The sequence below is a fragment of the Artemia franciscana genome, chromosome 11 (assembly GCF_032884065.1).
Source record: "Artemia franciscana chromosome 11, ASM3288406v1, whole genome shotgun sequence".
Taxonomy (NCBI): domain Eukaryota; kingdom Metazoa; phylum Arthropoda; class Branchiopoda; order Anostraca; family Artemiidae; genus Artemia; species Artemia franciscana.
This window is the reverse complement of record NC_088873.1, coordinates 6,419,284-6,447,074: the sequence shown is the minus strand read 5'-3', so window position 1 is coordinate 6,447,074 and position 27,791 is coordinate 6,419,284. Positions and strand designations below refer to the sequence as shown.

General features: G+C 37.6%; 1 protein-coding gene across 1 annotated transcript; it reads left to right on the top strand.

Annotated features, from left to right (window-relative positions):
- The first annotated feature begins 7,342 nt into the window (after window positions 1-7,342).
- LOC136032735 (transmembrane protein 14B-like) lies at window positions 7,343-26,652 on the top strand. The gene is made up of 4 exons (XM_065713063.1): window positions 7,343-7,502; window positions 15,064-15,169; window positions 15,966-16,152; window positions 26,258-26,652. Exons 2-4 carry the CDS (start codon window positions 15,067-15,069, stop codon window positions 26,310-26,312), a joined length of 345 nt encoding a protein of 114 aa, XP_065569135.1. The 5' UTR covers window positions 7,343-7,502; window positions 15,064-15,066; the 3' UTR covers window positions 26,313-26,652.
- The last annotated feature ends 1,139 nt before the right edge of the window (window positions 26,653-27,791 follow it).

Sequence of the window (27,791 nt, the reverse complement as noted above, 5' to 3'; positions counted from 1 at the left end):
GGGTCCTCCTTTTTTGAAAATCTGTGCAAATTTTCTCAGGCTCATACCTTTTGATGCATAACATTAAACTTGATGAACTTTATATACTTGGAATCGACTGAAAAAGCCAGTACTTTCAATGTATCTATTGTTATCAAAATTCAGTTTTTTTTTAGGATTTTGGTTACTATTCGGTTGAGTCGCTCAAAGCGCAAATTATGTCCTGGTCTTTAGAAGACATATGGGTCGTCAGCACAACTCATCTTATTACCTGATTATTTTGAGGTCAACTTGGTTATTTGTTATAATTTCTGGTCGTTTTGGTTTCATTTATTTATTTATTGTGATTTTGCGTTTGGAAAATAATTTGACTTTATTTCAACTCTTTGTTGGTTTATTATAGCTCTTTACTTTTCTTTCAAAAACTTCTTTTGTAGAATTTTTTCATTAATCGTAATTTAAGAAAAACAGAAATGAAGTCACACAATGATGCAAACTTAAACGGAGCCTAATTAACAACTAATAAGCTTATCTTTTATATTTTTTGTACAAAAGATAAGCTATTACATAACATGTCTCAGAACACTTTTTTAAATATGTGTTATAATTAGAATGAGATCTTTTAACCTCTATACTTGCATGGAACGTTAATGACCAGGGCGAATTAGTGCTTACAGTTTGAATTCGCGACACTATTAAAAATGAAATGAATTAAGAGACTTGTTCTTTTAAATGAAGTGAAAAAGCGACATTAAAATTTAAAACGACAAAAACTGTCAGTGTTTTTTTTTCGGTTCTAGGGGTTTACTGTCCGAACACTTTACTCCCCCCTCCCCTTATGCGCAAATATATAGGCCAAATTGTATATTTCCCATTTATTCTGTCACTTGTCTTTGCCTAGTCTCACGCTAAGCTGAAAGAAACTAACAAAGAAGCCGGTTTATTCTCGAGTTTTACACAGCGTAAACTTGAGTGAGTGGTGTACAATACATAAGTACCAAGATTCCTTCCCTCCTACGGAAAAAAACTCAGATAAAATTTGGAAATCCTTATTTCCCACGGGGGGGGGGTAATTTCCACGGGGAATTTTTTTCACCGGTGGGGTATTTTCCACAGGAGGTATTTTCCGTGGGGGTATATTCATTTGGGGTATTTTCCAAAAGAGGGGATTTTCTGGGGGATACTTTCGGTGGGGGGAGGGAGGGTAAACGCCGGCCATCTTTTTTTCATAGTCTCCCTTACACGATCTGTAGCGTTTTCTTAGACTTTTTTTTTCATTGGTTACAGTTCGGTTTCGTAAGATTTAGCTATAGTGTTGGCTAAAATTAGGAGTAGTTTAAAGTGGTTTCACTTTTTATGGCACTTGGTATTAACCAAGTGACATATAGCGATCGCAAATTCTGTCGGTCTGTCGGTCTGTCTGTCCCGGTTTTGCTACTTTAGGCACTTCCAGGTAAGCTAGGACGATGAAATTTGGCAGGCGTCTCAGGGACCGGACCAGATTAAATTAGAAATAGTCGTTTTCGCGATTTGACCATCTAGGAGGGAGTGGGGGGTCGGTAAATTCGAAAAAAATAGAAAAAATGAAGTATTTTTAACTTACGAACGGGTGATGGGATCTTAATAAAATTTGATGTTTGGAAGGATATCGTGTCTCAGAGCTCTTATTTCAAATCCCAACCAGATCCGGGACATTGGGGGGAGTTCGGGGGAGGGGCCTAAAATCTTGGAAAACGCTTAGAGTGGAGGGATCGGGATAAAACTTGGTGGTAAAAATAATCATAAGTCCTAGATACTTCATTGAAATAACCGGAACGTATCCGCTCTCTTTGGGGGAGGAGGGTTAATTCTGAAAAATTAAAGAAATGAGGTACTTTAAATTTCGAAGGAGTCATCAGATCTTAATGAAATTTGATGTTTAGAAGGACATCGTGTCTCAGAGCTCTTATCGTAAATCCCGACCGGATCCAGTGAAGGGGAAGTTGGGGGAGAACCTAAAATCTTGAAAAATGCTTAGAGTGGAGGGATCGGGATGAAACTTGGTGGGAAAAATAAGCACAAGTCCTAGATACGGGATTAACATAACCGGAACGGATATGCTCGCTTTGGGGGAGTTGGGGAGAGGGTTAATTCTAAAAATAGAAAAGATGAGGTATTTTTGACTTACGAAAGAGTGATCGTATCTTAATGAAATTTCATATTTAGAAGGACCTCAAAACTCATTTTAAATCCCGACCGGATCCTGTGTCTTTAGGGGAGGGGACCAGAAATTTTGGAAAACGCTTAAAGCAGAGAGATCAGGATGAAATTTGGCGGAAAGAATAAGCACAAGTCCAAGATAGGTGACTGACATAACCGGATCGGATCTGCTCTCTGTGGTGGAGTTGGGGGGGGGGAGTAATTCGGAAAAATTAGAAAAAATGAGGTATTTATAACTTACGAACGGGTGATCAGATTTTAATGAAATTTGATATCTAGAAGGATTTTGTGCTTTAGAACTTTCATTTTAAATCTCGACCAGATCTGGTGACATTGAAGGGAGTTGGAGGGGGAAACCGGAATTCTTGGAAAACGTGAAAATCGAGGTATCTTACGAATGGGTGATCGGATCTTAATGAAACTTGATATATAGAAGAATCTTATGTCTCAGATGCTCCATTCTCAATTCGAATCGGATGCGGGGACATAGAGGGTTGGAGGGGAACTCATGTCTCAGAGCTCTTATTTCAAATCCCGACCAGATCTTTTGACATTGGGGATAGTTGGAGGGGGAAACCTGAAATCTTTGAAAACGCTTATAAATGTCGTAGATACGTGATTGACGTAACCGGACTGGATCCGTTCTCTTTGGTGGAGTTAGGTGGTGGGGTTCAGTGCTTTGGCGAGTTTGGTGCTTCTGGCCGTGCTAGGATGATGAAAATTGGTAGGCATGTCAGGGAGCTGCACAAATTGACTTGTTAAAGTCGTTTTCCCCGATTTGACCATCTGGGGGGGGGGGCTGAAAGGAGAGGAAAAATTGGAAAATTGAGGTATTTTTAACTTACGAGTGGGTGATCGGATCTTAATAAATTTTAATATTTAGAAGGACCTCGTGACTCAGAGCTCTTATTTTAAATCCCGACCGGAATTAAGCCTCTGATTTTCCTTTTAAAGCAATCTATTGATTCTTAGAATTTTGCTAGAGCTCATACCATATGAGCTCTTGGCTCTTCCGACCTCGTCAAAAGTCCCATATGAGCTCTTAGCTCTTGTTAATTTAAGAATTAAGATGTTGGATTGTAAGTGAAATTTTAGACAAAATTAGAATATTCAAATTTTTTGAACAGAAATAGTTTTTTTTTTACAATAAATGTTTAACAAAAATGTTGCAATATAGTTTTTACTGAATGAGCAGATGGATTTTTTTTTAAACGGGGATTACATGACCCCTCACAACTCTTGGAGAAAGGTCTGTAAGTCAAGAAGTTTGTCCATTGTTTACGTATGGCATTTGTTATTGGGAAGCATATATACACTTTTCCAAAGGAGGGGGGTGAATTTTCAGCTATGGGGACTTTCCACAGAGAGACTTCTTCGTGGGGAGGGAAGTTTCCAGGGCTGAACTTTCCAGGGGAAAGTTTACACTGCGGGATTTTGCTAGAATTGCTACACGAGACTATTTTTATTTGTCTTACCGGATCAATTTTGGATGTGGAGATGTTAAGGGGAATCGTACAGGGTATGTTTTTACTGGGTTGGAATTGTATATGTCTTTCTGTAGGGTGTGGGGAATCTTTCATTGGATGTATTTTTTAGAGGGAAGTTTCTGCGAGAGCAACTTTCAAATAGGGGATGGATGGGGGGGCTTTTTGCTAAAAAACTATGGGATTACCGGCATTATCTTTAAAACGATAAAAAATTAAAGTCTGTTTCAAATGAAAGTGCGCTAAAAAAAAAAAAAATCTCACCCAAGATCGTCCACAAGAAGTTTTCTGGATGGAATTTTCACCTAGAATGGAATGTTTGGGGGAATTGCAATTCTTTTAATTAAAAAAAAATTCCAAAAATTGAATTCTTTAAAGAAAAGTAAAGAGCTCCTTTCTGTCAACAATGAGTAGAAATAAATTTTAAAGGTTCAAAATAAATTTTAAAGGTTCAAAAATTGAAGTCCGCTAAGAAAAAGTTCTCGCCCGAGACCGTCCACAAGAAGCTTTCTGAGTGGAACTTTCAGCTAGAATGGAATGTTTGGGGGAATTGGGATCCTTTTAACTAAAAACAAACTTTTTCAAAAAGATAAATTTGTTAAAGAGAAGTAAAGACCTTCGTTTAGTCAAAAATGAGTAAAAATAAATTCAAATATTTTCCAAGCGTAAACCTATCATAAATCCCCATCAAAAAATAAATTAAGCCCAAAACGAACAGAAATTAGAATAAATAAGCGAGTAAAATTCAAAATAAGCATAAATTAACATAAGTAGGACAGACAACCCCCACACCTCAAGATCAGAACATAATTTGCACTTTACTGGAAACAAAATATATTTTAATTGCTTTCACTTTTTTGACTTATAATAAATAAAAAAGTATTAGGACTAAGGACTAAATATAAGAATAAGTATATTAAACTGTTTTTTTTTGGCACTTGGTATCTTGGTATCTCTAGTTTTGCTAGTTTAGGCACTTCCAGGTAAGCTAGGACGATGAAATTTGGCAGGCATATCAGGAACCAGACCAGACTAAATTATAAATTTTCGTTTCCCCGATTCGATCATCTGGGAGGAGTGGGGGGACGGTAAATCGGAAAAATAAGAAAAAATGAGGTATTTTCAACTTACGTACGGGTTACCGGATCTTAATGAAATTTGATGTTTTGAAGGATATCGTGTCTCGAAGCTCTTATTTTAAACCCCAACCGGATCCGGTGACATTAGGGGGAGTTGGGGGGACCTAAAATTTTGGAAAACGCTTAGTGTGGAGGGATCGGGATTAAACTTGGCGCGAAAAATAAGCACAAGTCATAGGTACGTGATTGACATAACCGGGACGAATCTGCTCTCTTTATGGGAGTTTGGGGGGGGGGGTTAATCATGAAAAATTAGAAAAAACGAAGTATTTTTAAATTACGAAGGAGTGATCGGATCTTAATGAAATATGATGTTTGGAAGGATATCGTGTCTCATAGCTCTTATTTTAAATCTCGATCGGGTCTGGTGACATTGGGGGAGCCCAAAATCTTGGAAAACGCTTAGAGCGGAGGGATCGGGATAAAAATTGGCGCGAAAACTAAGCACAAGTCCTTGATACGTGATTGACATAACCAGATCGGATCCACTCTCTTTGGGAGAGTTGGGGGAGGGTTAATTCTGAAAAATTAGAAAAAATAAGGTATTTTTAACTTAGGAAGGAGGGATCGGATCTTAATGAAATTTCATATTTAGAAGGACCTTGTAGCTCAGATATCTTACTTTAAATTCCGACTGGATCCAGTATCATCGGGGGGGAGGGGGTGGAACCGGAAATATTGGAAAACGTTCAAAGCGGAGAGATCAGGATGAAACTTGGTGGGAAGAATAAGCACAAGCCCAAGACACGTGACTGAAATAACCGGACCGGATTTACTCTCTTTGGTGAAGTTGGGGGGGGGGGGAGTAATTCGGAAAAATTAGAAAAAATGAGTTATTTGTAACTTACGAACGGGTGACTCAGATCTTAATGAAATTTGATATTTATAAGGATCTTGTGCTTTAAAACTCTCATTTTAAATTTCGACCAGATCCGGTGACATTGGGGGAGTTGGAGAGGGAAACCGAAATTCTTGGAAAACGTGAAAATTGAGGTATCTTACGGATGGGTGATTGGATCTTAATGAAACTTGTTATGTAGAAGAATCTTATGTCTCAGATGCTCCATTTTCAATTCGAATCGGATCCGGGTTTATATAGGTTTTGAGGGGGAAACAGAAATCTTGGAAACCAGAAATCTTGGAAAACGCTTAGAAGTGGAGAGATCGGGATGATACTCGATAGGAAGAATAAGCACAAGTTATAGATACGTGATTGACATAATTGGAACGAATCCGTTCTCTTTGGGGGAACTGGGGGCTGTTAATTTGGAGAAATTGAGAAAGAACGGGTGACCGTATCTTAATGAAATTTGATATTTTGAAGGAACTCATGTCTCAGAGCTTTTATTTCAAATCTGGGCCAGATCTGTTAACATTGAGGGGAGATGGAGGGGGAAACCAGAAATATTGGCAAACGCTTAGAGTGGAGAGATCGGGATGAAACTTGGTAGGTTGTTCTGGGCGTCAAATTCCACGGGGATATTTTCCGTGAAGGGGGGGGGGGTAAACGCATAGAACCCAACCGTTACTCATACCAATTTTCATTCATCCTTTACACCTCTCTTAGTATTTAGTCCACCGTTTTATTAAAAGAATCTTTTCGTGTTACATTTCAATACAACCAAAATAGTAAAATTTCGATAACTACAAAATAGGACGTTACGAACCAATGCAACCAGGTTTGTTGTTCAGCCAGTTACGTCAGGTCAGGTCAGTTACGTCTTCAGGTCAGTTACTGCATTGACTCAATGAAATATTTTTCATCATTATTCATATACTCTCTAGGTCTCTTCGCCCTTCGGGTTTAGAATTACGGATAGGGTGCTTTGTTTAAGAAAGCTTCACTACATACTCCGATTCAAAATACCCCTGCAGTCCCTCTAGATACTGTGTTGGTTTGTGTAACAAACCTTTCTTTCCCTTTAAAAATAGGGGTTTGTGTTTGGGGCTCGTTATACTAACTGAATTAACGATAATTAACTTTGGGGTCAAGGTTCCTATTACCTGAACAATTGCTTAGGGTTATGAAACTATTGCTAATAGATGCATTTTGACTTTCTGAACATCTTTTCTCTCTTGAAAAATTACCGCAAACCCACCGTTATGGAGTTATTATATATTTGCACATTAGGGGGGGGGTTCAAGCATAGCATATATTAAATACAGCAACGGTTAGTTTACACATTTAATATATGCTATGCTTCACCCCCGTCCCCCTGATGTACAAATATATAGCCCAAATTTGTTTCTAAGCTATTACAGATTCGCGATTTCAAATATCCGATCAACAAAAATGGAAATGATTGCTATTCTATATATGTGAAAATACAGTATATTCGGGCCATTGCTCTGTTTAATATATGCTATATTTTACCCCCCCCCCCTAATATGCAAATATATAATAACTCCATAACAGTGAATTGGCGGTAATTTTTCAAGAGAGAAAAGATGTTCAAAAAGTCAAAATGCATCTATTAACAATAGTTTCATGACCCTAAGCTACTGTTTAGGTAATAGCAACATTGACCAACTTTAAAACACACAATCGATTTTGCATTCGACTAAACAAGACGGAACTGACCGACTCCTCACAACCTAAGCATACGCAAATGAAGTCATACCAACGTTGATAATATTGCGAGTTTGCTTTGAATGTCTGTATCGCTGAAGGTATTTTAAAAGGATTTAGCTCATAACAAAAGTAAGTTATCTTATTTCGTGTAACAGATGTTTTTGTGGCACTTTAAGTATATGATATTAGGGAATTTGCTAAAATTGAAAGAAATAATTCTATAATTAAAACAAATAAAAAAAAAGATCGATGGCACATAGAATTTGATACGCATGTGTGTATTATTTTGAAATAATTTCTATGGAATCAGCATAATTGTTACCACTTTAGTTTGGCAGTTCCACAAAACCAAAAATCTTAGTAAAATAGAAGTGTTATACCATTAGGTTCCCCATTTTCAGTGGTATAATTTTTTCAAACTCCTCAGGGCGAAGAAGGGGGCAAATTTGGAGCCACTTTTCCAAAATCAAATGAAAATGACACTGAAAACTGAAAAATGAGCCATGTAGTGCCATAAAGGTAAAGATATACTAAAGAAAACTGACCCCTTTCTCTGGATGCTTGAGTTATGCAGGCTTATCTTAGTTTTGACGCTATATGCCTAGATAGCTACCTGGAGATAAGGAAACATGTTAAGAAAACAATTCTTACTTTATAATATGCGGAATAATCATAGTTAGTATATTTTGCGGTAAAATTAATTCTAGTTTAGTGACTTCTTGCTATCTTGGAAAGGGGTTAGGTTAAGAAATTGAAACTTTTGGGGATGGGTGTACAGGCTAAAGTAGGCCTATATCCCGGGAAGGTATTTTAAAGGGTCAATGTTCCTATTACCTGAACAATTGTTTAGGGTCATGAAACTATTGTTAATAGATGCATTTTGACTTGTTGAACATCTTTTCTCTCTTGCAAAATTACCGCAAACTCACCGTTATGGAGTTATTATATATTTGCATATTGGGGGGGGGGATAAAATATAGCATATATTAAGCAGAGCAATGGTTAGTTTACGTATTTAATATATGCTAAGCTTTACCCCACTCCCCTGATGTGCAAAAATATAGCCCAAATTTGTTTCTAAACTATTACAGATTCGCGATTTCAAATATCCGATCAACGAAAACGGAAATGATTGCAATTCTATATATGTGTAAATACAGGATATTTGGGCCGGAACAACTCCATAACGGTGAGTTTGTGGTAGTTTTGAAAGAGAGAAAAGATGTTCCAAAGTCAAAATGCATCTATTAACAATAGTTTCATGACCCTAAACATTTGTTAAGGTAATAGGAACATTGACCTTTTAAAGTACCCACCTCCACTTCTCCCTCTAGAGCCCTGAAATTCGCCTACATGACAAGCCCTATACCTATTGAAACTCCCGAAATTTCAGAATCTGAAGAAGCATGGCAACTATTCAAGGACGGCGTATTGCTTTCGGCTGAAAGTACTATCGGTCGTCTGAAGCCCAGAAAAAGTCCTGGATATCGCAGGAAACTCTAGATGTTACTGATCAACGTCGCAAAGCACGCCTAGCGAAGGACATGGTTACCTGCAGACGTCTAACTGGCGTAAGAAGTAAATTCCTCCATAGAGACAGAAAGCTGTTCACCGAGAAAAAGGCCGCCGATCTTGAGGACACCGCCAGAAAGGTTGACACATGTGCTCTATACAAACACCTTCAGGATCTTACAGATGGAAAGCCATCCTCCCTAGGCCCTAGCACATCTAATGATGGAGATATTCTCACTGACGAGAGTGCTCAACTGTCTGTCTGGAAGGATCACTTCTCTTCACTTCTAAACATAGACTGTTAGCCAGCCCGACCCTGACCTTCTTCAAGTTGCATCCAGCACCCATGAGATCCCGTGTGAAAGTGTGCAACATCCTTTCACCTCTACGGAAATCCTGAAATCTCTGAAACGGATGAAAAACAACCGAGCCCCAGGAGTCTGTGGTATCCCTGCAGAACTGCTGAAATATGGTACGGCAGCGATCCCTCTCTGGCTCCAAATAATGTTCTCTATAGTATTTCGTACAGAATGGATTCCAAAAGACTGGCGAGCGGGCATCATTGTGCCTCTCTGGAAACGGAAAGGCAGTCGCAGAATCTGCTCCAACTATCGTGGCATCGAACTACTCTCTGTGCCCGGGAAGCTCTTCGTTATGACCCTCCTGGACCACTGTACCACTTTCCTCAGAAGCCAACAAAGAATCCAACAGGCTGGCTTCATGCCAGGAAGGTCCACCGTGGAGCAAATATTCACAATGCGGCAGCTGATAGAAAAGAATAGAGAATTTAAACAAAAAGCATATGTTGCCTTTGTGGATTTCAAGGCTGCTTTCGATTCTGTCGACCGGCAATCACTCTGGCTCATATTGAAAACAACGGGACTGCTAGCAAAGCACCGCAACCTTTTCGAGCTTTTCTCATCATTTGAAATCAATACTGGTGTCCGTCAAGGCTGTGCTGCTGCTTCAGAGCTATTTAATTGTGTCATCGACTACATTATGACTCGGACCGTAAACCACCTCCAGTTTGGGTTGCATTACGGCGATAGAGTACTTTCAGACGCTGACTATGCCGATGACCTTGCTCTTGTCTCCGATTCACCGTCAAAGCTCACAAAAGCCCTACAGATCCTTGCTGATGAAGCCTTAAAGATAGGGCTGTCGATTAATTGGCAGAAGACCAAAGTGATGTTTGTTGAACCCTGTAACTCACAGCGGCCCCCGTCAGTCCTAATGGTCGGTGACAAACCAGCTGAGATTGTTGAGGAATTTACATATCTTGGCTATCCTCTCAAATGACAAATCAATCCTCAAAGATCTAATGCACCGAATTGCCAAAGCCCAAACAAATTGCCAAATATAGCCCAAACAAAACATCTTCGCCGCATTGAAGGACTACGCTGGCACGATTTTGTTAGCAACGAGAACCTCTTGGCGTTAGCTGCTCAAACACCCTTCTCAGTCCAACTCGCCCAACGAACACTACGCTGGTACGGACATCTCCTTCGCATGCCCCCCGACACTCCCGCACGAACGATTTTTGAATTTGATTCCTTGGTGCACGTCGGGAAACGCCCAAAAGGTCATCCCCCAACCAGATGGAAGGACACGAAAGGTGCCTTCTTAGCCATGGCAAATATTCAGGAGGACGTCCACATCCTTACAAGAGAAAGGTCTAAATGTGGGTACCATATAGCATCACTCTTGACACCGGAAGCATTTCGGCAGGAGCATTAAGTCAAGTCGAAGCAAGTCTTTAGGGTAATATATGGATCATTTTCCAGTTTTCACTGTCATTTTCAGTTGATTTGGGAAAATTGACTCCAACTTTACCCCCCCCCCAACGAGGATTTTGACGAAATTACATCACTGCAACCCCCCCCCCCCCTGATGTGCAAATTTAGAGCCCAAATCATATATCTCTCTACTTTTGAAGAAGATTTGGTAAATGTTTAGTTTCGTCACAAGCTGTCTAAAGCTGTAAACTGGAAGTATAGTTTCCATACTATAGTACTTAGAAATGCTAATTCTAGGAGCGCATCCATTTCTGGTTGACCCTCCTCCTCCATGAGGAAAACTAAAAATACGTAGTGGGTTTACATACAGGTAACATTACCCATAGAAGGAGTCCGTGAGTCCTGCGGGCAGTGGGGCAAGTCTGTAATCTATATTTATTTAATAAACCTCGTTTGAGATTTTTTTTAGTTTTATCACCCTGCTGAATAAATATAGAACACAGACCTCGCCCTGCTTCCCGAGGGGATCATGGACTAATACATTTCACTCTATAGGTAATGTTACCTGTAAGGAAGCCCGCTTTACGCATTTTTAGTCTCGTTGGAGGGCGATTTTAGAAAGCTAAAAAATGGATGTGCTTCTCTAACAATGACAAAGAAACCATATGCGATAATCAAAATCTTGCAATATGCAGTAATACGCAATTTAGACAGCTTGTGACGAGACTTTTACTGACGATTTTTGGAAAAACTAAATTTCATCCGGACGGGGTCAGGGGAAAGGGGAAACAAAGGTATGGAAGGGACAATTGTCCCCTGCCCCATACCAAATTACACCCCTGCTTGTTTTGTAATGTTTTCAAACATCATATTCTTTCTTCGACAATACACCCCCACCCCCTGATCGTTTCACGTTTAGCCCGACCAAATAAATTTCTTCGTTGTTTTTCCTCTCCTTGCCCAATATGTAACAGCCATTGGGTAGCTGTGGTCTTGACTCAATGAAATCCAGTTTCGTCTGGGGTCATTACAATAGAATTGTGGATATATGTTATTTGAGATGATATAGAAACATACTACATATTATGAATTAATAATATCATAGTTTTAGTTTTTTCTTTTAGTTCTATATATGTCCTAAGGCTATATCTTCGACGTAGATAACTTCGAAGACCACACTGCCTTTCCATGACGAAAGTAAAACAGTTCAAAATAGGGTAAAAATAGGTAAAACAGTTCATCATCAGCAGTTTTACTGCTGATGATGAACACTGTATATGTGTTCGAAATATCCAGTTAAATAATTTTATATCTATTCACTGTCAATTAAAAGGTATCATCCCTATTTTGAACTGTTTTACTTTTGGCTATATCTTGAACCATTAAAAGGAGTGTGCATTGTCAGAAAGTCGAATATGATTCTTGAAAAGATTGTAAATAAGGAATCTAATGGTACTATACTTTCATATTCTTATTCTAAAATATGAAAAACAAGTTTTTAACTAAAATTAAGGAACAACATTAAAGTTTAAGGTAAACTTCTAGTTTAGCTTCTTTTTGCTATCTTGGACAGGGGTTAGGCTTGGAAAATGAAACTTGCAGTAATGGATCCAGGGCCAAAAATATACTCTGGGAAGGTGTTGCCAAACTTCTATGTTAACCCTTTTCTGATTTTGAAGTTTTAAAAAAAGTTGCCTATTTGAAAGGTATACCTATATACCTATTATATACCTACTACAGATATACCTACTATACCTATATGAAATTTTGACAAAACAACATTTTATGTTAATTTTCACCTATCAATTTCTTTTTCTCTGGTTTTAGTCTTGAAAATGCAGTTCATGTTGTTTTAATACAATTTTAAGCCGTATCAATATGTTTTTTTTTTCTTCTAAATTTAGGGAATTTATTTGCAGAACTTAGAAACCTTATAAATTTGGATTAAACGAAGTTGTGAAGCTGAAAACAGCTTTGTCGTACTTCATTTAAGCATAAGATCTATTCTGCAAGTTTTCACTTTAATAACACAAAGATTTTAGAGGTCATCAAAAGTCACTGCCCTCTAGAGGGGGGAGGAGTGGGGGTAGGTAATTCAAAATAGCCTCTGTGGACATACTTTAGTCTGTAAACCCATCCCTGAAAGTTACTTTTTCCTAACCTAACCCCTTTCCAAGATAGTGAAAAGTAGCTAAGCTAGAATTTTAACAAATTTAAATGGAACAAAAATTATCCTGTGTGTGAGGGGATTACCCCTTACTCAACCCTCGCTCTTTACGCTAATTTTGACTTTTGTCATAATTTTTTTAAGAAAGGCTGCTCAAACATTAGGGCTGTTGAATTCAAATGAGTAGTGTTGGTAAAGTTAAAGAATGGCAATAAAGAATGTTATGAATATAGCGTAAAGAGTGAGGGCTGAGGAAGGGGTGGCCCCCCTGTACCAAATGATTTCAGTTAGTTTTTAATGTTGCTCCTTACTTTCAATTGAATTTTTTATTTAATTTCTGAATTTTTTTCAAGTCATCCCATTAAATTTCCTTCTCTGTCCATTAAAATTTAGGGGGGGGGGGGTGATGAATATGTCATAGCAGCAAACGACTAATAGCAGACATATTTTTGTTGCATTAACATCTATATTAAAAAAACAGGAAAAGAGAAAAATAGATTTTTTGGCCCTTTTACGTACAGTATATCCATCCACATACCTTATTAAACAATCTGTATAGATCTACATATTCTAATAGTTCTATTAATTGACTATACAGTAATTTCAAATCACGGACTATTTGACTGTATTTTGCAAAAAAGTATTGTTTTGTGAAAGAAAGTGACGCTTTGCGGCGGTGCGATCTCTTTCTTGACTTAAAAACGATAACTAGAAATTTTAGTTTCATTCAAATGAGCTCTGTTATAACTATTTACAACTTTTGGTTGTGTACGATCATCTCTAAGGGAAAAAGGGGAGATACGAGAGCTGTAATTCATGTTCTAAAATGCTCTTTCATATGGGGAAGTTAAATAAAGGAGAAGTTCATATGGGGAAGTTGATATGGTTTTCCATATGGGGAACTTAAAACATATGGCGAACATAACATTTTATTTGTCTTGTTATTTTGGTCATTTTTGGGCCAAGATTTATGATTGTTGGACCAAAATGACATAACACACCATTTTCCTGTGGTGTGATGCCTTTCATTAATTGAAAGAGGGCAGTAAATATTTTAATTTCCATGAAAGTGAGTCCTCCCCAATTAGAAGAGAACTCATATATCAAGAGTTTCGGTATTCTATGATCACTGGTTTGGTATAGTTACCTGTGGAAAAAAAGAAGACAAATCATTTACTTATGCTAAGATGTGGTTTTCCTTCTTAAAACTGGGAGACAGTAAGTTTCCAGTTAGGTTCGCGACAAAAACAATTTCGAAGGCAGACTATTTATTTGAGAGAGAGAGAGAGAGAGAGAGATCGGTATATTTAAAAACTATCGTAGCATAGCTAAATTCAGGTTTTTTTTTCACAAAAATCATACATTTAAATAAAAATCACACACTACAACTCAGCATTAAAAATTGATGTGAAGAAAGGCACAAATGAGTTGGCGTAACGATTAGTTCGTATTTTAGGGTGTAGAAGTTAGTTTTGAAACCGAGTTCGGCTATTGGGAGGGGCTGGTTCGGGTAGTAGTGATCGGTGGCTCTTATTGACGGATGGACGGATTTTCCAAATTGCTGAATAAGGTGTTCAAGCCGGACTTTAAGTGGAGATAAATTTAATTTAGCGAGGGCTCGATCATAAGATCATAGAATATTTCGCATTAACATCATTTTTGGTGTTTAAGGATCTTTGAATACTTGATAGCTTCTTCTTATAACGTCAGATTTTTCTTCTTTTTAAATCTGAATGACAGTTGCTATTTTCCAAAGTAGTGCTACATGGTAAATATTTTTTCACTGGAAAGTTTCTTTAAAAACTGGTTTTAAAATAAAAGCCATAGTTTGTTCTTTACTAGGTTTTCGCTACTGCTGCAAATATCAAAAAGCCTCCAGTCTCTTATATAAAATTTGTAACAATGCTGGGTTTATTAGCTTACTGAAACGCCATTGTTACTAAGGTTGTAAGCGAATAATTTTTGTTAGAAAGGCTGAAAAGCAATTTATACAGTGACTCTAAGCAGTGACGAAGCTAGGTTGTGAGTTTAGAGAGGGTATATAAAGAATATGCCGACAAAATTGTCCAGTGTGTCAACAAATGCAGACCCATAAGCTGAATGAATGCATCAAAGACACCCAAAATTCCATGGTATCGGCGCGGCGTGCTGACGTATTGCAACTTTGGGGGTGGAGTTCCCGCCCCCACTCTTAGCTGCCCCTCTGGCGCTAAGATGATGCAAATGACATAAAACTTAATTCCAAAATCTCTTTACGTTTTTATGTCTTTTGTAGGAAATGGCAGATAGGACAGCAAAGCAAGAAGCAAAATTAGATTATATGGCATTTGCTGTTGCTGGTGTTGCGGGAGGTCATGGAGTTATGGAGTACATGAAAGCAGGTAATGTTCTTATAAAAATATGTCAGAGATCTGTTGGATTTTGTTTTTAAGCTTTCTTCAAGTGCCGATTCAGTTCGATTCAATTCAATGGGTTTGAGTTCCCCTCTGTGATAGACACCTTGGGAACCAAGTCACTGCATCATATTACTTCCTCACTAACTCTTCATTTCTCACTTAATTGGACTATCTGTCTCGGCTTTTTCTGCAATTAGCCATGACTTGACTTGCCCACAACTATTCCATTTATAATTCAAAAATCAACGGAACTTCCATGTTGCCACTTTCAAATTGTTTGCGGGTGTAATCAGCATAAAATATAGATAGATGGCTCCCAGGGTTTGGTTGTATTTTCAGGAGGGGACTTTTTATTTTTTGAGTCAAATTTCATTCATTCTGTTTCACATACAAAGGAAAAGAAAAACCTTTCGGGGATTCATAGTTTCCTGGAAAATTGCCGTACGTTGTACAACTTCGGTTTTTGCCGGGAAAGGATGGAGGATTCGGTAGATCTTGTAATAAAATCAGTAGAAGAGGAAAAAAAAATGTTTGATTTTTTTCAAATTAAAAGCGTTGTCAAATTCCACCTGCTAATTCGCGTCATTTATTTTACAATTCATTATGGTAGCACTGAATAAATGTGATACTGCTCTAAGAACTTCAAGATTGTGAATCAAACAAAAGGAAAATCTAGGAAGATCATGGTTTTCAAGCATAAATAGACCTATGATGGATACAGGGGGCTAAAATTTTTTTTATTTTGCTGTCCTTGGTACTTAACCATCCTTTTCTCTTATAGCAAATATTGCGTCATTGGGAATTGGCCTTGGATTTGGTAGTTTGATCGCTCTAAGTGGGTATCGAACCACTTACAATAAAGACGATGCAGCACTTGGGCTTGTATCATCAGGTCTTTTGGCTGCTTTAAGAGGAAAACAATTCTATGACACACAAAAGACACCTTATGGTGTTGTTGCGGGTGCAGCGTAAGTTACTATCCTTATTAAGCTACTATCAAGCTACTTATTAAGCTACTTATTAAGCTACTTATACTACTATCCTTATTAAGCTACACCTTATTAAGTTACTATCCTTATAATAAACACATTGACTCTTTTGATATTCCTTATTATTATGTAGACATCGTGAAAAAAATTATTTGAATGTTCTTTTTGGCCCTGTAACACAATGAATTGATGTTCTGCTTGGCAATACGCGGCCCAGGGCCCGATCCCCCACGGGGGTATTTTTGTTTTTAAACAAAAAACAAGCAACTAAGTCGTCGATTTAACATCCTATGCGCCAGCAATGGCTCTAGAGGATCTTTATCGTTTTTTATCCTATTCTTTCTTGCACAACGTTATTCATATCTAACGTTCTAGTCAGAACGTTAGATATGACTAGATAGAACGTTAGATAGATATGACTAGATATGACTAGTCAGAACGTTAGATAGAACGTTAGATATTCGTTAAAGCAATACACCAATTTAAAAATGGCAGGGGGTTGACTACTTTAGGGTGTGGTACACATGGAAAAAATTTTGTTCGGATTTTGCGACAAGGTAAGGACTTACCAGTAACAATTGAGTGTAATTTCCTGGTCGTCTTTGTGACGAGGGATTGGCATTTTTTGCTAGGTGATGCACCTATTATTTGCTTCCGATGTATTTGAGGATACGAAAAACTTGGTATCATGTCTGTTATGGAGAGTGACGGGCAAATCAAAATAGGTTGTTAGAGCACAGTCATTTTCTTGGTTAGGAGGTTAGAAACTTCTGCAAATTAGTTTACTTTATTAAAAGAGTTGAGAAAACAAAACTCAGAGACAAGTGATGCAGTTATCATTAAGGATCGGTTGTTAGACGACCGTCGTCTTGAGGAATGAGGGGTTCTGTACTTCTCCTGACTCGTGTACATGTCATTTTTTAGCAGTGTCTATACAGTAGTATTATCATAGGTGGAGTAATAATACTGCCTAAGTAAAGATCGAAGTGGGCTTTATGTATTCTTTATTTATTTTTAGCTTCTTATCAGAAATTTCAAATCGAAATTTCTTGTGCGCTTTTTAAGAGACAAAAGTGATTAGAGTGCAGCCAGCCCCCCTCCCACTCTCTTTTAGCTGCCTTACCTCCAAAGACATCGGATCAAAACTTGAGATAGCAATTAAAAATAGCCATCTTTGAAATCGTGATTGCAAATATTTTTGATTGCGACTGCTTGGGAGCGTGACTAGCTGCGACTGCAACTACTTGCGACTGCGACTACTTGTGAGTTCGACTACTTCCAGCTACGACTATATATATTCTCGACTTTAACTGCTTGCAACTAGGCTAATCATGACTGTGTAATACTTTTGACTGCGACTGTGATTACTAATGACTGCAGATAGTTGGGAATTTAACTATTTGGGACTGTGACTACTTGCGATAACGAGTGCACCTACTTGGTACTGCGACTAGGGTCGTTATTAGCTGAAATGTTTGGGGGGAGCGAGGAACTTTACTGACTTACTGATAATTTTTATCAGTCATTTCTTATCAATAATTGGCATAATGTTTGTTTTGAATACGATGCGTGTTTGTTTTTGAATACGAGTCAGTAAAACGGCAGCATTTACCGACTGAGATTCCGGTATATTTCATGTCACTATTTTCATGTTCTTTATTTAACCAAATGGAAAGTTATTGCACCATCGTAAAATAACGGTAGAAGTCGCAAAAACTGATACGTTTACCAATCAAGTTCGAGACTTCTGTAGATGATATGTCAGTATTTTCGTGCTCTCGATTGAACCGAACGAAAATTTTGGAGGAGTCGGAAAAATGGTGGTGCTTCACAAACTCATTGCTTTACTGAGTGCCCAAAAATATGGGGGGCATCCCACCCACCTTCTCCTATATGTGGCAACCCTGACTGCGACTACAGCTACTATTGCTAATGCGATTGCCACTGTGATGGCTACTTCTTTGACTACTGGCACCGCTATTACTGCAACTACTAACTACTGAATTTAATCAAAAAAGTTTAAGTGCATCCAGTTTCTAAAACTAGTACATAAATGCAATATCTCAGTAACAGAATAGAATGTTAAGTTGCAAGCTTTAGGAAAGTTATGGAGGATGCACAACTAAATCAAAATAAACTATGTGTATCCAATTTGTCTAAAGGGCATCTATGCAACATCCCTAGAATAGCTTAGGATATTAATTTAGAAATTTTAGGATTTGTTGTTGGGGATGTAAATCAGAATACAATGCGTGCATCCTATGTTGTCACAGAGCTTATCTACAGTTTCTAGGGAACGGCGAAGTTTACTAAGCTCAAACTCCCGGAGCATGTTTTGGGGTATGTTGAACTAAATCAAAATAAACCGTGTTTTTCCAGGTTGTCAAAAGGGCGTATATACAATAGCTTATGAATGACTAAGCGCATTAATTTGAAATTTCCGAGGCATCCTGAGGGGGGGAGGTTGAGTTGAATCAAAAGCCACTATGTGCATCCATATAGTTAAAAGGACATAATTGAAATATCTCAGGGATGGCTAAGGGTATTAAGTCAAGACTTTCGATGCATAATAAAGAAGATATCGAATTAAGTCAAAAGACAATATGTGCATTCAAAGTTCTCGAAAGGGTTTATTTGTAGTTTCTCCGGAACTCCTGTGGTGATTAATTTGAAAGTGTTAGGGGATGTTGAGAGTAGTCGATTAACATTTGTCTATACTTACGGTTATAACATGACGGCTGTCAGAATGGCTTCAATCCTAGAGAAGCCTAGAGATTATGCAGATTTTCAATCCATTTATTTAAATGATATTCCAAGTACCCATCCATCTACAGTTCCTTAGATTAACTATCATCACAATATATTGGAAATTTTGTCCAATATAAATAGCAAGCCAAAATCTTGGGGAAAAAATTGGATTTTTTTTAAAAACAAATATTCCTATCAATAACCAATAAAAACTACGTAAAATCAGAACGAACAGAAATCAATCTAAAAGAATTTTTCCATAGAAAATTAAAGAGCTACGTTAAACCTGAGACGAGCGGAAAAGTCAAATAGTAAGTCACGTATAAAACGAACTTAAATCGCTATCAATACATAAGCAAAACCCATAACGAACAGAAATCATAGGCAATGCAATAGTACTGTCTATGTAGAAAGTGAAGCGGGTTTTCGTAGATAAAATAACACTATGTCAAGACTGTTACGCAGTAGCACTGCCCCGAATCTCCCTATTCGATGTAGTGAGGATTCTGCTAAGTCTAAGGATTTGCCTTATAGGTGTCATTCGGAGAAAATGCTGCGAAGAAACAACTGCCCCTTAGAAATACCACAATAGGAAAATGCCATGTAGCGCCCATAGGGATTTGCCGTATAAAATCCAAGATAAGGACTGTCCGCACGAAGTATAGTGCCTCCGACTACTCACAACTGTACAACATTGTAACTAAATTCGATTAACCCCCAAATGAATAAACTCAGTTAAATGAAGATTAAAAATATTTGTCTTTAGTACCCGTTTCTTTTTTATAGACTGTGTGTAGATTTTGGAAGAAGTGTGCAACAGTATGGGAACATGGCCTATTAATTTGGGAAGATGATTAAACAGATATTCAGTAATTCTAAATCGATTGGCTATTTTATAATTTTTATTCGATTGCTTTTTGGCTATCTATAAACCATTTGTTTGCGCCACAAAATTGCAGAAAATGCCACTTTGCAATGACATGTTTTTGCTACTTAATAAGGACACTAGAACTTTCAATTTGTTTTTGAATGAGCCTCACCCCCATCCTGATGTTCTAGAAACAATTGTTTGATACGACTACCTTTTGAAAAAAAAGGCAAATGGACAGGCCTCTGTGACCAACCTCCACGAAAAAAGGAAAACGAAGTTCGATTTTTTGCAAATAGGTTTTAAAACCGTTTTACAGAGGTTGTCTGATATGCTGAATTTTATCTTGTAATTCTCATCTAGATCACTTTCCTTCCTTGGGGAGTTAAATTATCAAAGGTGTTTTTTATAAGGTGTTGGCTTGTGAGATGTTTCAGACAGGCTAAATTGGCTACTTAGGTCTACTTTTGTAGTACCAGCAGAATTTCTAATTCTGCACATACACTTCAAGTAAGAAAAATACTTATCTCTATAGTCAGAATTGCATCCTGAATCCAAAGTTATTGTGCATTTGCATCAGAAAGGAAATTAATATTCACCATATACAGACCTAGCCTATACCAATTCAGGGTATATATTTGCACGTTAGTGAGTATATGTGTATGTATGTGTATATGTGTGTATGTGTATATGTATGTGTGTATGTATATGTATGTATATGTATGTGTATATATGTATATATGTAAGCCCTATAGATAGGTAGAGTAGCTCCATAGGAGGCTTAGGCCAAGTAGGACCTTGTCCCAGTGGGGCCCATAATAGAAACTGGGAAACCCTCCCCTGGGGGTCATAATTTCAGGTGGAGGAGGAAGAAGGCCCCTCAAATGTACACTCAGCAGGGCCAACTGCCGTGTTCACGCGTCAGATGAGTTACAAACCTTCTCCCAGTAATGGGTTAAATTGCATGGTGAAGCAGAACACCATCGTGGGAGGATCCTCTATAGGAGGACAACTGCGGCAGGGCGTAAGATCCAGATTTATGGACAACGGCCTCTGTAAAGGGCTGCCTCGACCCTTTCGGGGTACCTGCAAGACTGGGAAACTTGCGGTCAATTTTTCCCACTTGAGGAGTGGCGCCCCTCGAGGAAATTATAGCCTAGTAAACAACACAGCACTCGTACGGGATTCTGATTATTGGATAATTTTCTGGGCTTGGTTTGTTTTGATGGGCGTTTTCGGGCTGAAAAACCTCTTCCTAGCTAATTTATCTACTATGGGCTGCCTCCCCGTAGTAGCATAATATTTGTAGGCATGAATATATAATGAGTCGGAGGTAATAGGCTTGGGACTGTCTGTGCAGGATTTCGACTCTTGTTGATAGAAGAGCATCGCCAAGTGCTGAAAACCATGTTGTGACCAAGATGGGCCCAGGATTGCACAAAGCCTCCAACTTACTGGAGGTCCCAGGGACTTCTTGCTGTCCGGTTCTAAGCCGGCTTAAGCGCTTCGGTGTAGACTTGAGAAGATATGTTGGTCCCCATCCTGCACTGGTATCCGGGATCACTGCTTTTCTTGAGGCCAAAATAATTTCAAAGATTTAAAGAACATGAAAATTGGAACTTGGAATGTTACGACGTTAAAAAATGACTATCGCATCGACATTTTGACTGACGAATTCAGACGGTTTGAACTGGATTTATTAGGAGTTTCAGAAACTCATATCCCAGGGGTAGGAAGCATGAAATTAGGTGACATAGAATTTGTTTACTCAGGAAGGAAGGATGGGGTACATAGACAGGGAGTAGGGCTCATGATGAATAAGGAAGCTGCTAAGTCTTGTTTAGGCTGGGAAGGTATTAATAATAGAATACTAATTGCTCATTTTATGACTAAAAAGTTTAGGGTATCAGTTATAGTAGTATATGCCCCCATTGAACCAACTGATGGAGATACTAGTGACTCAGATGAATTTTACTTACAGTTACAGGAGCAAATAGACAGGGTACCAGGTAGAAATATGGTGTTTTTGCTAGGAGATTTTAATGCCCAGGTTGGTAGAAATAGGGATAGATGGTATCCTAGCCTAGGTAATTTTGGTGTAGGAAAAGAAAACAGTAATGGCTATAGGCTTTTGCAATTTTGTAGGTATAACAACCTAGTTATAACCAATACGGTGTTTGGTCACAAAATGGCCCATAAGTTGACATGGTATTCACGTGATGGTAAGACAGCAAACCTTATTGATTATGTTATTGTAAACAGAAGACTAGCAGGATCAATACAAGATACTAGGGTGTATAGGAGTGCCGTTATTGATGTTAAAAGTAAAGATCACCATCTAGTAGTGTCTAAGGTTAATTTAAAGCTGAAATTTCGGAAGAGTAACTCCCTCCCGGGAAGTTATGATGTTGGTAGACTTCAGGATGAAAATTTGAGAAAAAAATTCCAGGAACAGTTGAGTACTAAACTTGAGGGTTTAAAATTTGACAATGTGGAAGATGGATGGAATAATTTCAGAAAAACAATTTGTGAAGTTGCTGATGGTGTCCTATGGAAGAGTGCTAAGACAGCAACTAGGAATATTAGTGAAAAAGCTTTAGGTTTAATAGAGAGTAGAAGGGGTTTGTATAAGAATTATCTGAGCGATAGGTCGTATGAAAACAAAAGGAATGTAAAGAAAGTGGAGAAAGCATTAAAATATGAACTAAGGAGATGTGAAATGGAGGCGATGGATAAAATTGCTGAGGATCTGGAAGATGCGGCTAGACGGCATAATAGTAAAATATTATACTGGCATGTTAATAAATTGAAAGGGAGTAGCCGATCCGGACTAGTCCCAGTTAAAGATAGAAATGGGGTCACAATTAGTGATAAGGAAAAAGTTAAAGAAAGATGGGTGGAACATTTTGAGAATGTGCTAAACCGAGATACAGTTGCAGGAAAAGATATAGATGAAAATGAAAAAGTTTGTGATACCTTGGATGTGAAGGAAGATTTGTTTAGTGAGGAAGAATTAGCGACAGTACTAGAAGGATTAAAAAATAATAAGGCCCCAGGTGCTGATAGTATGATTAATGAGTTCCTTAAATATGGTGGCTCTGAGGTTAGGAATAAGCTACTGAAGATTATGAACATGATTTTTGAAAAAGGGGAAGTACCCAATGATTTTAGGAAAACCTTAATTAAACCACTGTATAAGAAAGGTGACAAGAGTGAATGTCGGAATTATCGAGGCATTAGTCTGGTCTCTGTAGGTAGCAAATTACTGAGTAATATGATACTTTTTAGACTGAGACATGCTGTAGACAAAGTTTTAAGGGAAGAACAATGCGGTTTTAGAAAAGGTAGAGGATGTGTCGACCATGTTTTCACTCTTAGGTTAATAATTGAGAAGTCCCTACGTTGTCAAACACCTTTGGTCCTTAGTTTTATCGATTATGAGCAAGCTTTCGATTCTGTTGATAGAACAGCGTTAACAAAGGTCTTATCTTTATATGGTATACCAGAAAAATACATTAAAGTGATTTGCGCTATGTACGAGAATAATACTGCTGCGGTTAAGGTTGGAAATGAGGTTAGCAACTGGTTTTGTATTAAATCAGGAGTTAAGCAGGGTTGTGTTCTATCCCCCTTTATATGGATCATTTTGATGGACTTCGTCTTAAGGAGCACAGGAAAGGCAATTGGAGACCATGGAATCAAATGGGGAGGAAGAACGCTCCTGGACTTAGATTATGCTGATGATTTAAGCATATTAGATGAAAGTGTGAGCAAAATGAATGAATTTTTAGAGGTTTTACGAGTTCAGGGTGCTAAAATAGGCTTGAAAATTAATGTTAAGAAGACTAAGTCACTAAGGTTAGGAATAAGTGAAGATGAACAGGTGACCTTAGGTAACGAAAAGATTGATCAGGTTGGGAGCTTCAGTTACCTTGGTAGTATTATTAGTAAAGATGGTGGGAGCAGTGAAGATGTTAAAAGTAGAATAGCTAAAGCTCAGGGTGTTTTTTCACAGTTAAAAAAAGTTTGGAAGAATAGAAAGATAAGCCTACAAACCAAGATTAGAATATTGGAAGCTACAGTGATGACAGTGGTCAAATATGGCTCTGAAGCATGGACACTCCGAAAAGCAGATGAAAATTTACTAGATGTTTTCCAGAGAAATTGCCTACGGATTGTTCTGGGTACCCGGCTGACTGACCGTATTTCAAACAGTAGGTTGTACGAAAAGTGTGGTTCAATCCCGCTTTCTGGGGCTATAATGAAAGAAAGGTTGAGATGGCTAGGCCACGTTCTACGGATGAAGGATGACAGATTACCGAAGATTGTCCTTTTGGGCCAACCGTCTGGGGCTACACGGAAAGCAGGTCGTCCTTGTCTGGGTTGGGAGGATGTCATAAATAAGGATTTAAAGGAAATGGGAACTTCCTGGGAGGGTGTAAAGAGGGAGGCTTTAAATAGATTAGGTTGGAGGAGGAGCGTGCGTAGCTGTGTTGGCCTCAGGCGGCTTGGTGCTGCAGTGAGTTATTAGTAGTAGTAGTAGTTCTAGTCAGTGATTATTTAAGATCAGTTTAGGCTTCATTTTTAGACGCAGAATTTTTTTTTTTTTTTTTTTGTTCCTCACCCTTTTTCACCCTGCGAATTTAAAATAAGACAAAAGGAAATCGAAAAAGATGATTTCATCTACAAATTCTGAAAGACTTTTGAACGGTGTTATCTATAATGACCTGATTTTACTATAGATTTCCTCCTTTTCCCACAAAAACTCAAATCAAAAAGACTAATTTAGGCTCAAAGGATTCCGACAAAATCCATTAAGGATTTCTTTACTATTTTTAACTTGAAATTATTTCAAGATTTTAGCGCCCATTTCTGTAAAAAATAGAAGTCCGATCGATTTATTTTGGAAACACTTAAATCATTTTTGAAAGAAAATTCTTTTAAAAGTAATTTCATCCTAAAAAAGAAAATTGCATCAATCACAAACGCTCAAAGAAAATGCGGAATTTGTATTTTATGTAGATACAAACTTGAACCTTTCATTTTAGCACCATATTGAATTATTTGGGATGATTTTGATCGAAAATACACCATGTTTGGGAATTTATTCCTACTTTCCCAAAATTAGTTTAAAGCAATTTTTTATGTCAGTGGCGTCGTGCTTTAAGCGTAAGGTTTCTCTGTCCTGCTGTAATAAATTTACTTAATTTTAATTGTGTTAATTTAATAATTAAATTTATTTAAATTTAATCAATTTATTTAATTGTACTTTACACTCTGGAATGCTCTCTATAATATTTAATAAGTTTTTCTCACGTGAATTTTATTAAATTCATTTTATTTTGCGTATATTGGTTTGAAACAAGCACAGAACAATGAAAAAATAGGAAACTCTGTCTTAAATTAACTTGTTGCGTTTGCGGTTCTTTAGGCGTTTTTCCAGAGCATTGTGTATCTGGTTATGACACAGAAAGACAGATAGTTATAAAACTGTGAATTCTCTAAGGAATTCATTTCGGTAAAATTTGAAAAAGTCATTTCGAAGAAAATAATTTTCTTCCGTTTCTACTGTAACGAAATGATTATCTCTTAGTGATTGCTATAATAATGGACAATTTCTTGGCATTTAATATTATTTTCTATATTTCTTTAAGAAAATAACTTGTTTTTAACAAAAAGAGTGAGGAAACAGGGGCATTTTCTTAAGAATAAACCGAGAGAAAATTGTAGCATTTTCTGAGAAAGCTCACAAAAGCATAAGATATGTTGGCAATTAGGCCAAAATGCTCATCTTTCAAGCTCGTCTCTGACATAAAAATACCCCTCTCTATCATAAAAATCCTCTTCTCTACAGATTTGAACGGTTGGCACCAAAGGTATTGGCAATTCAAAGGCACTGGCGCTAGTGTGAAAAAAAATCAACGCCATCTAGCATCTGGCGAAATTTGGCATTTTTTAAGCCTAATTAATTAACCATGATTTACCCTCATGAAACCTAGACCTACTAATAATTAGGCCTAATAATATGTACTACGCCTAATTATGTTAATAAGGCAATTAGGCATAATCCTTTGCCATCATAGACAAAATTGGCTAGGCCTTGTATATGTCTTATAAATTGTAGATTAGCTTACCCTAAACACCCAAAAGCTTGATTTTTAAGAATTACACAGAGACTTTGCCTTTAAGTGATATAAATACAGATCAGGCCCAAAGAGCATGGGAAAGTAAGAGTTTTCAATACTATTTGGTTAGGCGTTACCAATTATTTAGTTCGACTTTAATTTTTTCTACTTATTTAAGGACATTTTAATTTTTTCACCAGCCACTACGCTGCAGCTAGCGCTAGTAGTTTTCAACTCCTATCTTTCCATGTTAAATCGCTGAAGTTTCCACTCTTATAGTTCCCCATGCTCTTTGGGTTGGCACATTGAGAACCAATATTTTTATTGTTTTCTTTTTTTCCAGACTGTTACTGGCAGTACGTTCAGGCGGATACTACCTTGGCTTTTTGAAGAAATAATTAGCTTCAAGAAAACCAACACCAATTTTTTTTTTAATAATCGTTGTCCAGGGGCACCAGTTCACGAAAATATACATGAAAAAGAAAGGATAGGACTTTTTTCCATTAAGAAAAAAAATATAGGAACTAAAGAAGATATTTTAAAAATTTGGGAGAGGAAACTTTGGTTTTTACCTGTTTTTTATAGGAGTACAAAAAATTGTAATTTCAAAATTTCTCTGCCCCCCCCCCGCCGCCTCCCCTCTCCTTATTTGGCGTCTTTGAGTGTTGATTATCAAATTTCTTTAGTGTGTTTTGTTCATGCTATGTGATAGATAAATAAAATCTGTGATAGTTCGAATTTCTTCTTTTAAGGTTTGAATGCCCAGCAAAACCTTGCTAATGTCAGTTAGAGTATTGCTTTTTTAATCAGTATTTTGTACAAAGAAGGGTTTCAAATTTCAGCATGCATCTACAAACATAGGCTCAAGAACAAGAGTAGACTGAGGCGTAGTCTGTGCGGTGGCGGAGCGCACTTTGACGATAAACAGGGTGTCCCAGAAGTCGCGCATACGCACCATGTAGATTTACATAACAAATATGAATATCAGTGAATATCAATTTTATTAATCAAAATCACAATAGATGCTCAAATTGTTCACCTTCAGCTTGAATACATGCATCGATTCTCTTTCTCTAATGAGGGTTTCAGTGGTGATTTTTTGGCATCCAGTTATTATCGCATCTTTCAAATCATCAAGAGTGCGTGGACGGTTCTGGTAAACTACAAATTTTAGATGTCCCCAAAGGAAATAGTCAAGAGGTGTTAGATTTGGTGATCGGGGTGGCCATTCCACGGGACTTCTTCGCCCAATCCATCTTTCTGGAAAACTTTGATTCAGGTAGTCACGCACACAAATAGCAAAGTGTGGTGGAGCTCCATCTTGCTGAAATAAGAGGTTTCGTCGTCTAATTATAGGAATATTATCTAGGTATTCAAACAGGAAGGTCTGTAAAAGCTCTAAATAAGTTTCTCCAATGACATTGCTAGTATTGAAAAACCAAGGACCAACGATTTCCTCCTCCCATATTCCAGCCCAGACCATTATCATAGGGTTGGTCTGATGATGACCCTCCTCATGCCAGTTAGGATTTACTTCTGACCAATAGCGCATATTGTGACGGTTTACTTGCCCATTTAAATGAAAAATTGCTTCATCACTAAATAATATTGGAGAATCCAGGTGATTACACACCCATTCACAAAACTCTAATCACCTATCTGTGTCATCGCCATGTATAGCTTGTACAAGATGCACTTTGTACTGGTGAAATTTCTGTGTTTTAAAAATACGATGTACTGATGATTTGCTAATCGTAAGCTCCTGGCTTATTTTCATTACTGATTTCACGGGGCTTCTAGCAAAATTCGTCAAAACCATAGTTGACGTTTTCTCATCAGTTGCACTCTTTCGTCGACCACATATATGGTGCGCGACT

Excerpts from the sequence above, each read along its gene's own strand:
- LOC136032735 (XM_065713063.1), top strand. The coding sequence starts at position 15,067 with ATGGCAGATAGGACAGCAAAGCAAGAAGCAAAATTAGATTATATGGCA. Across the intron at positions 15,170-15,965 it reads TATGGAGTACATGAAAGCAG|CAAATATTGCGTCATTGGGA; the intron begins GTAATGTTCTTA and ends TTTCTCTTATAG. Across the intron at positions 16,153-26,257 it reads GGTGTTGTTGCGGGTGCAGC|ACTGTTACTGGCAGTACGTT; the intron begins GTAAGTTACTAT and ends CTTTTTTTCCAG.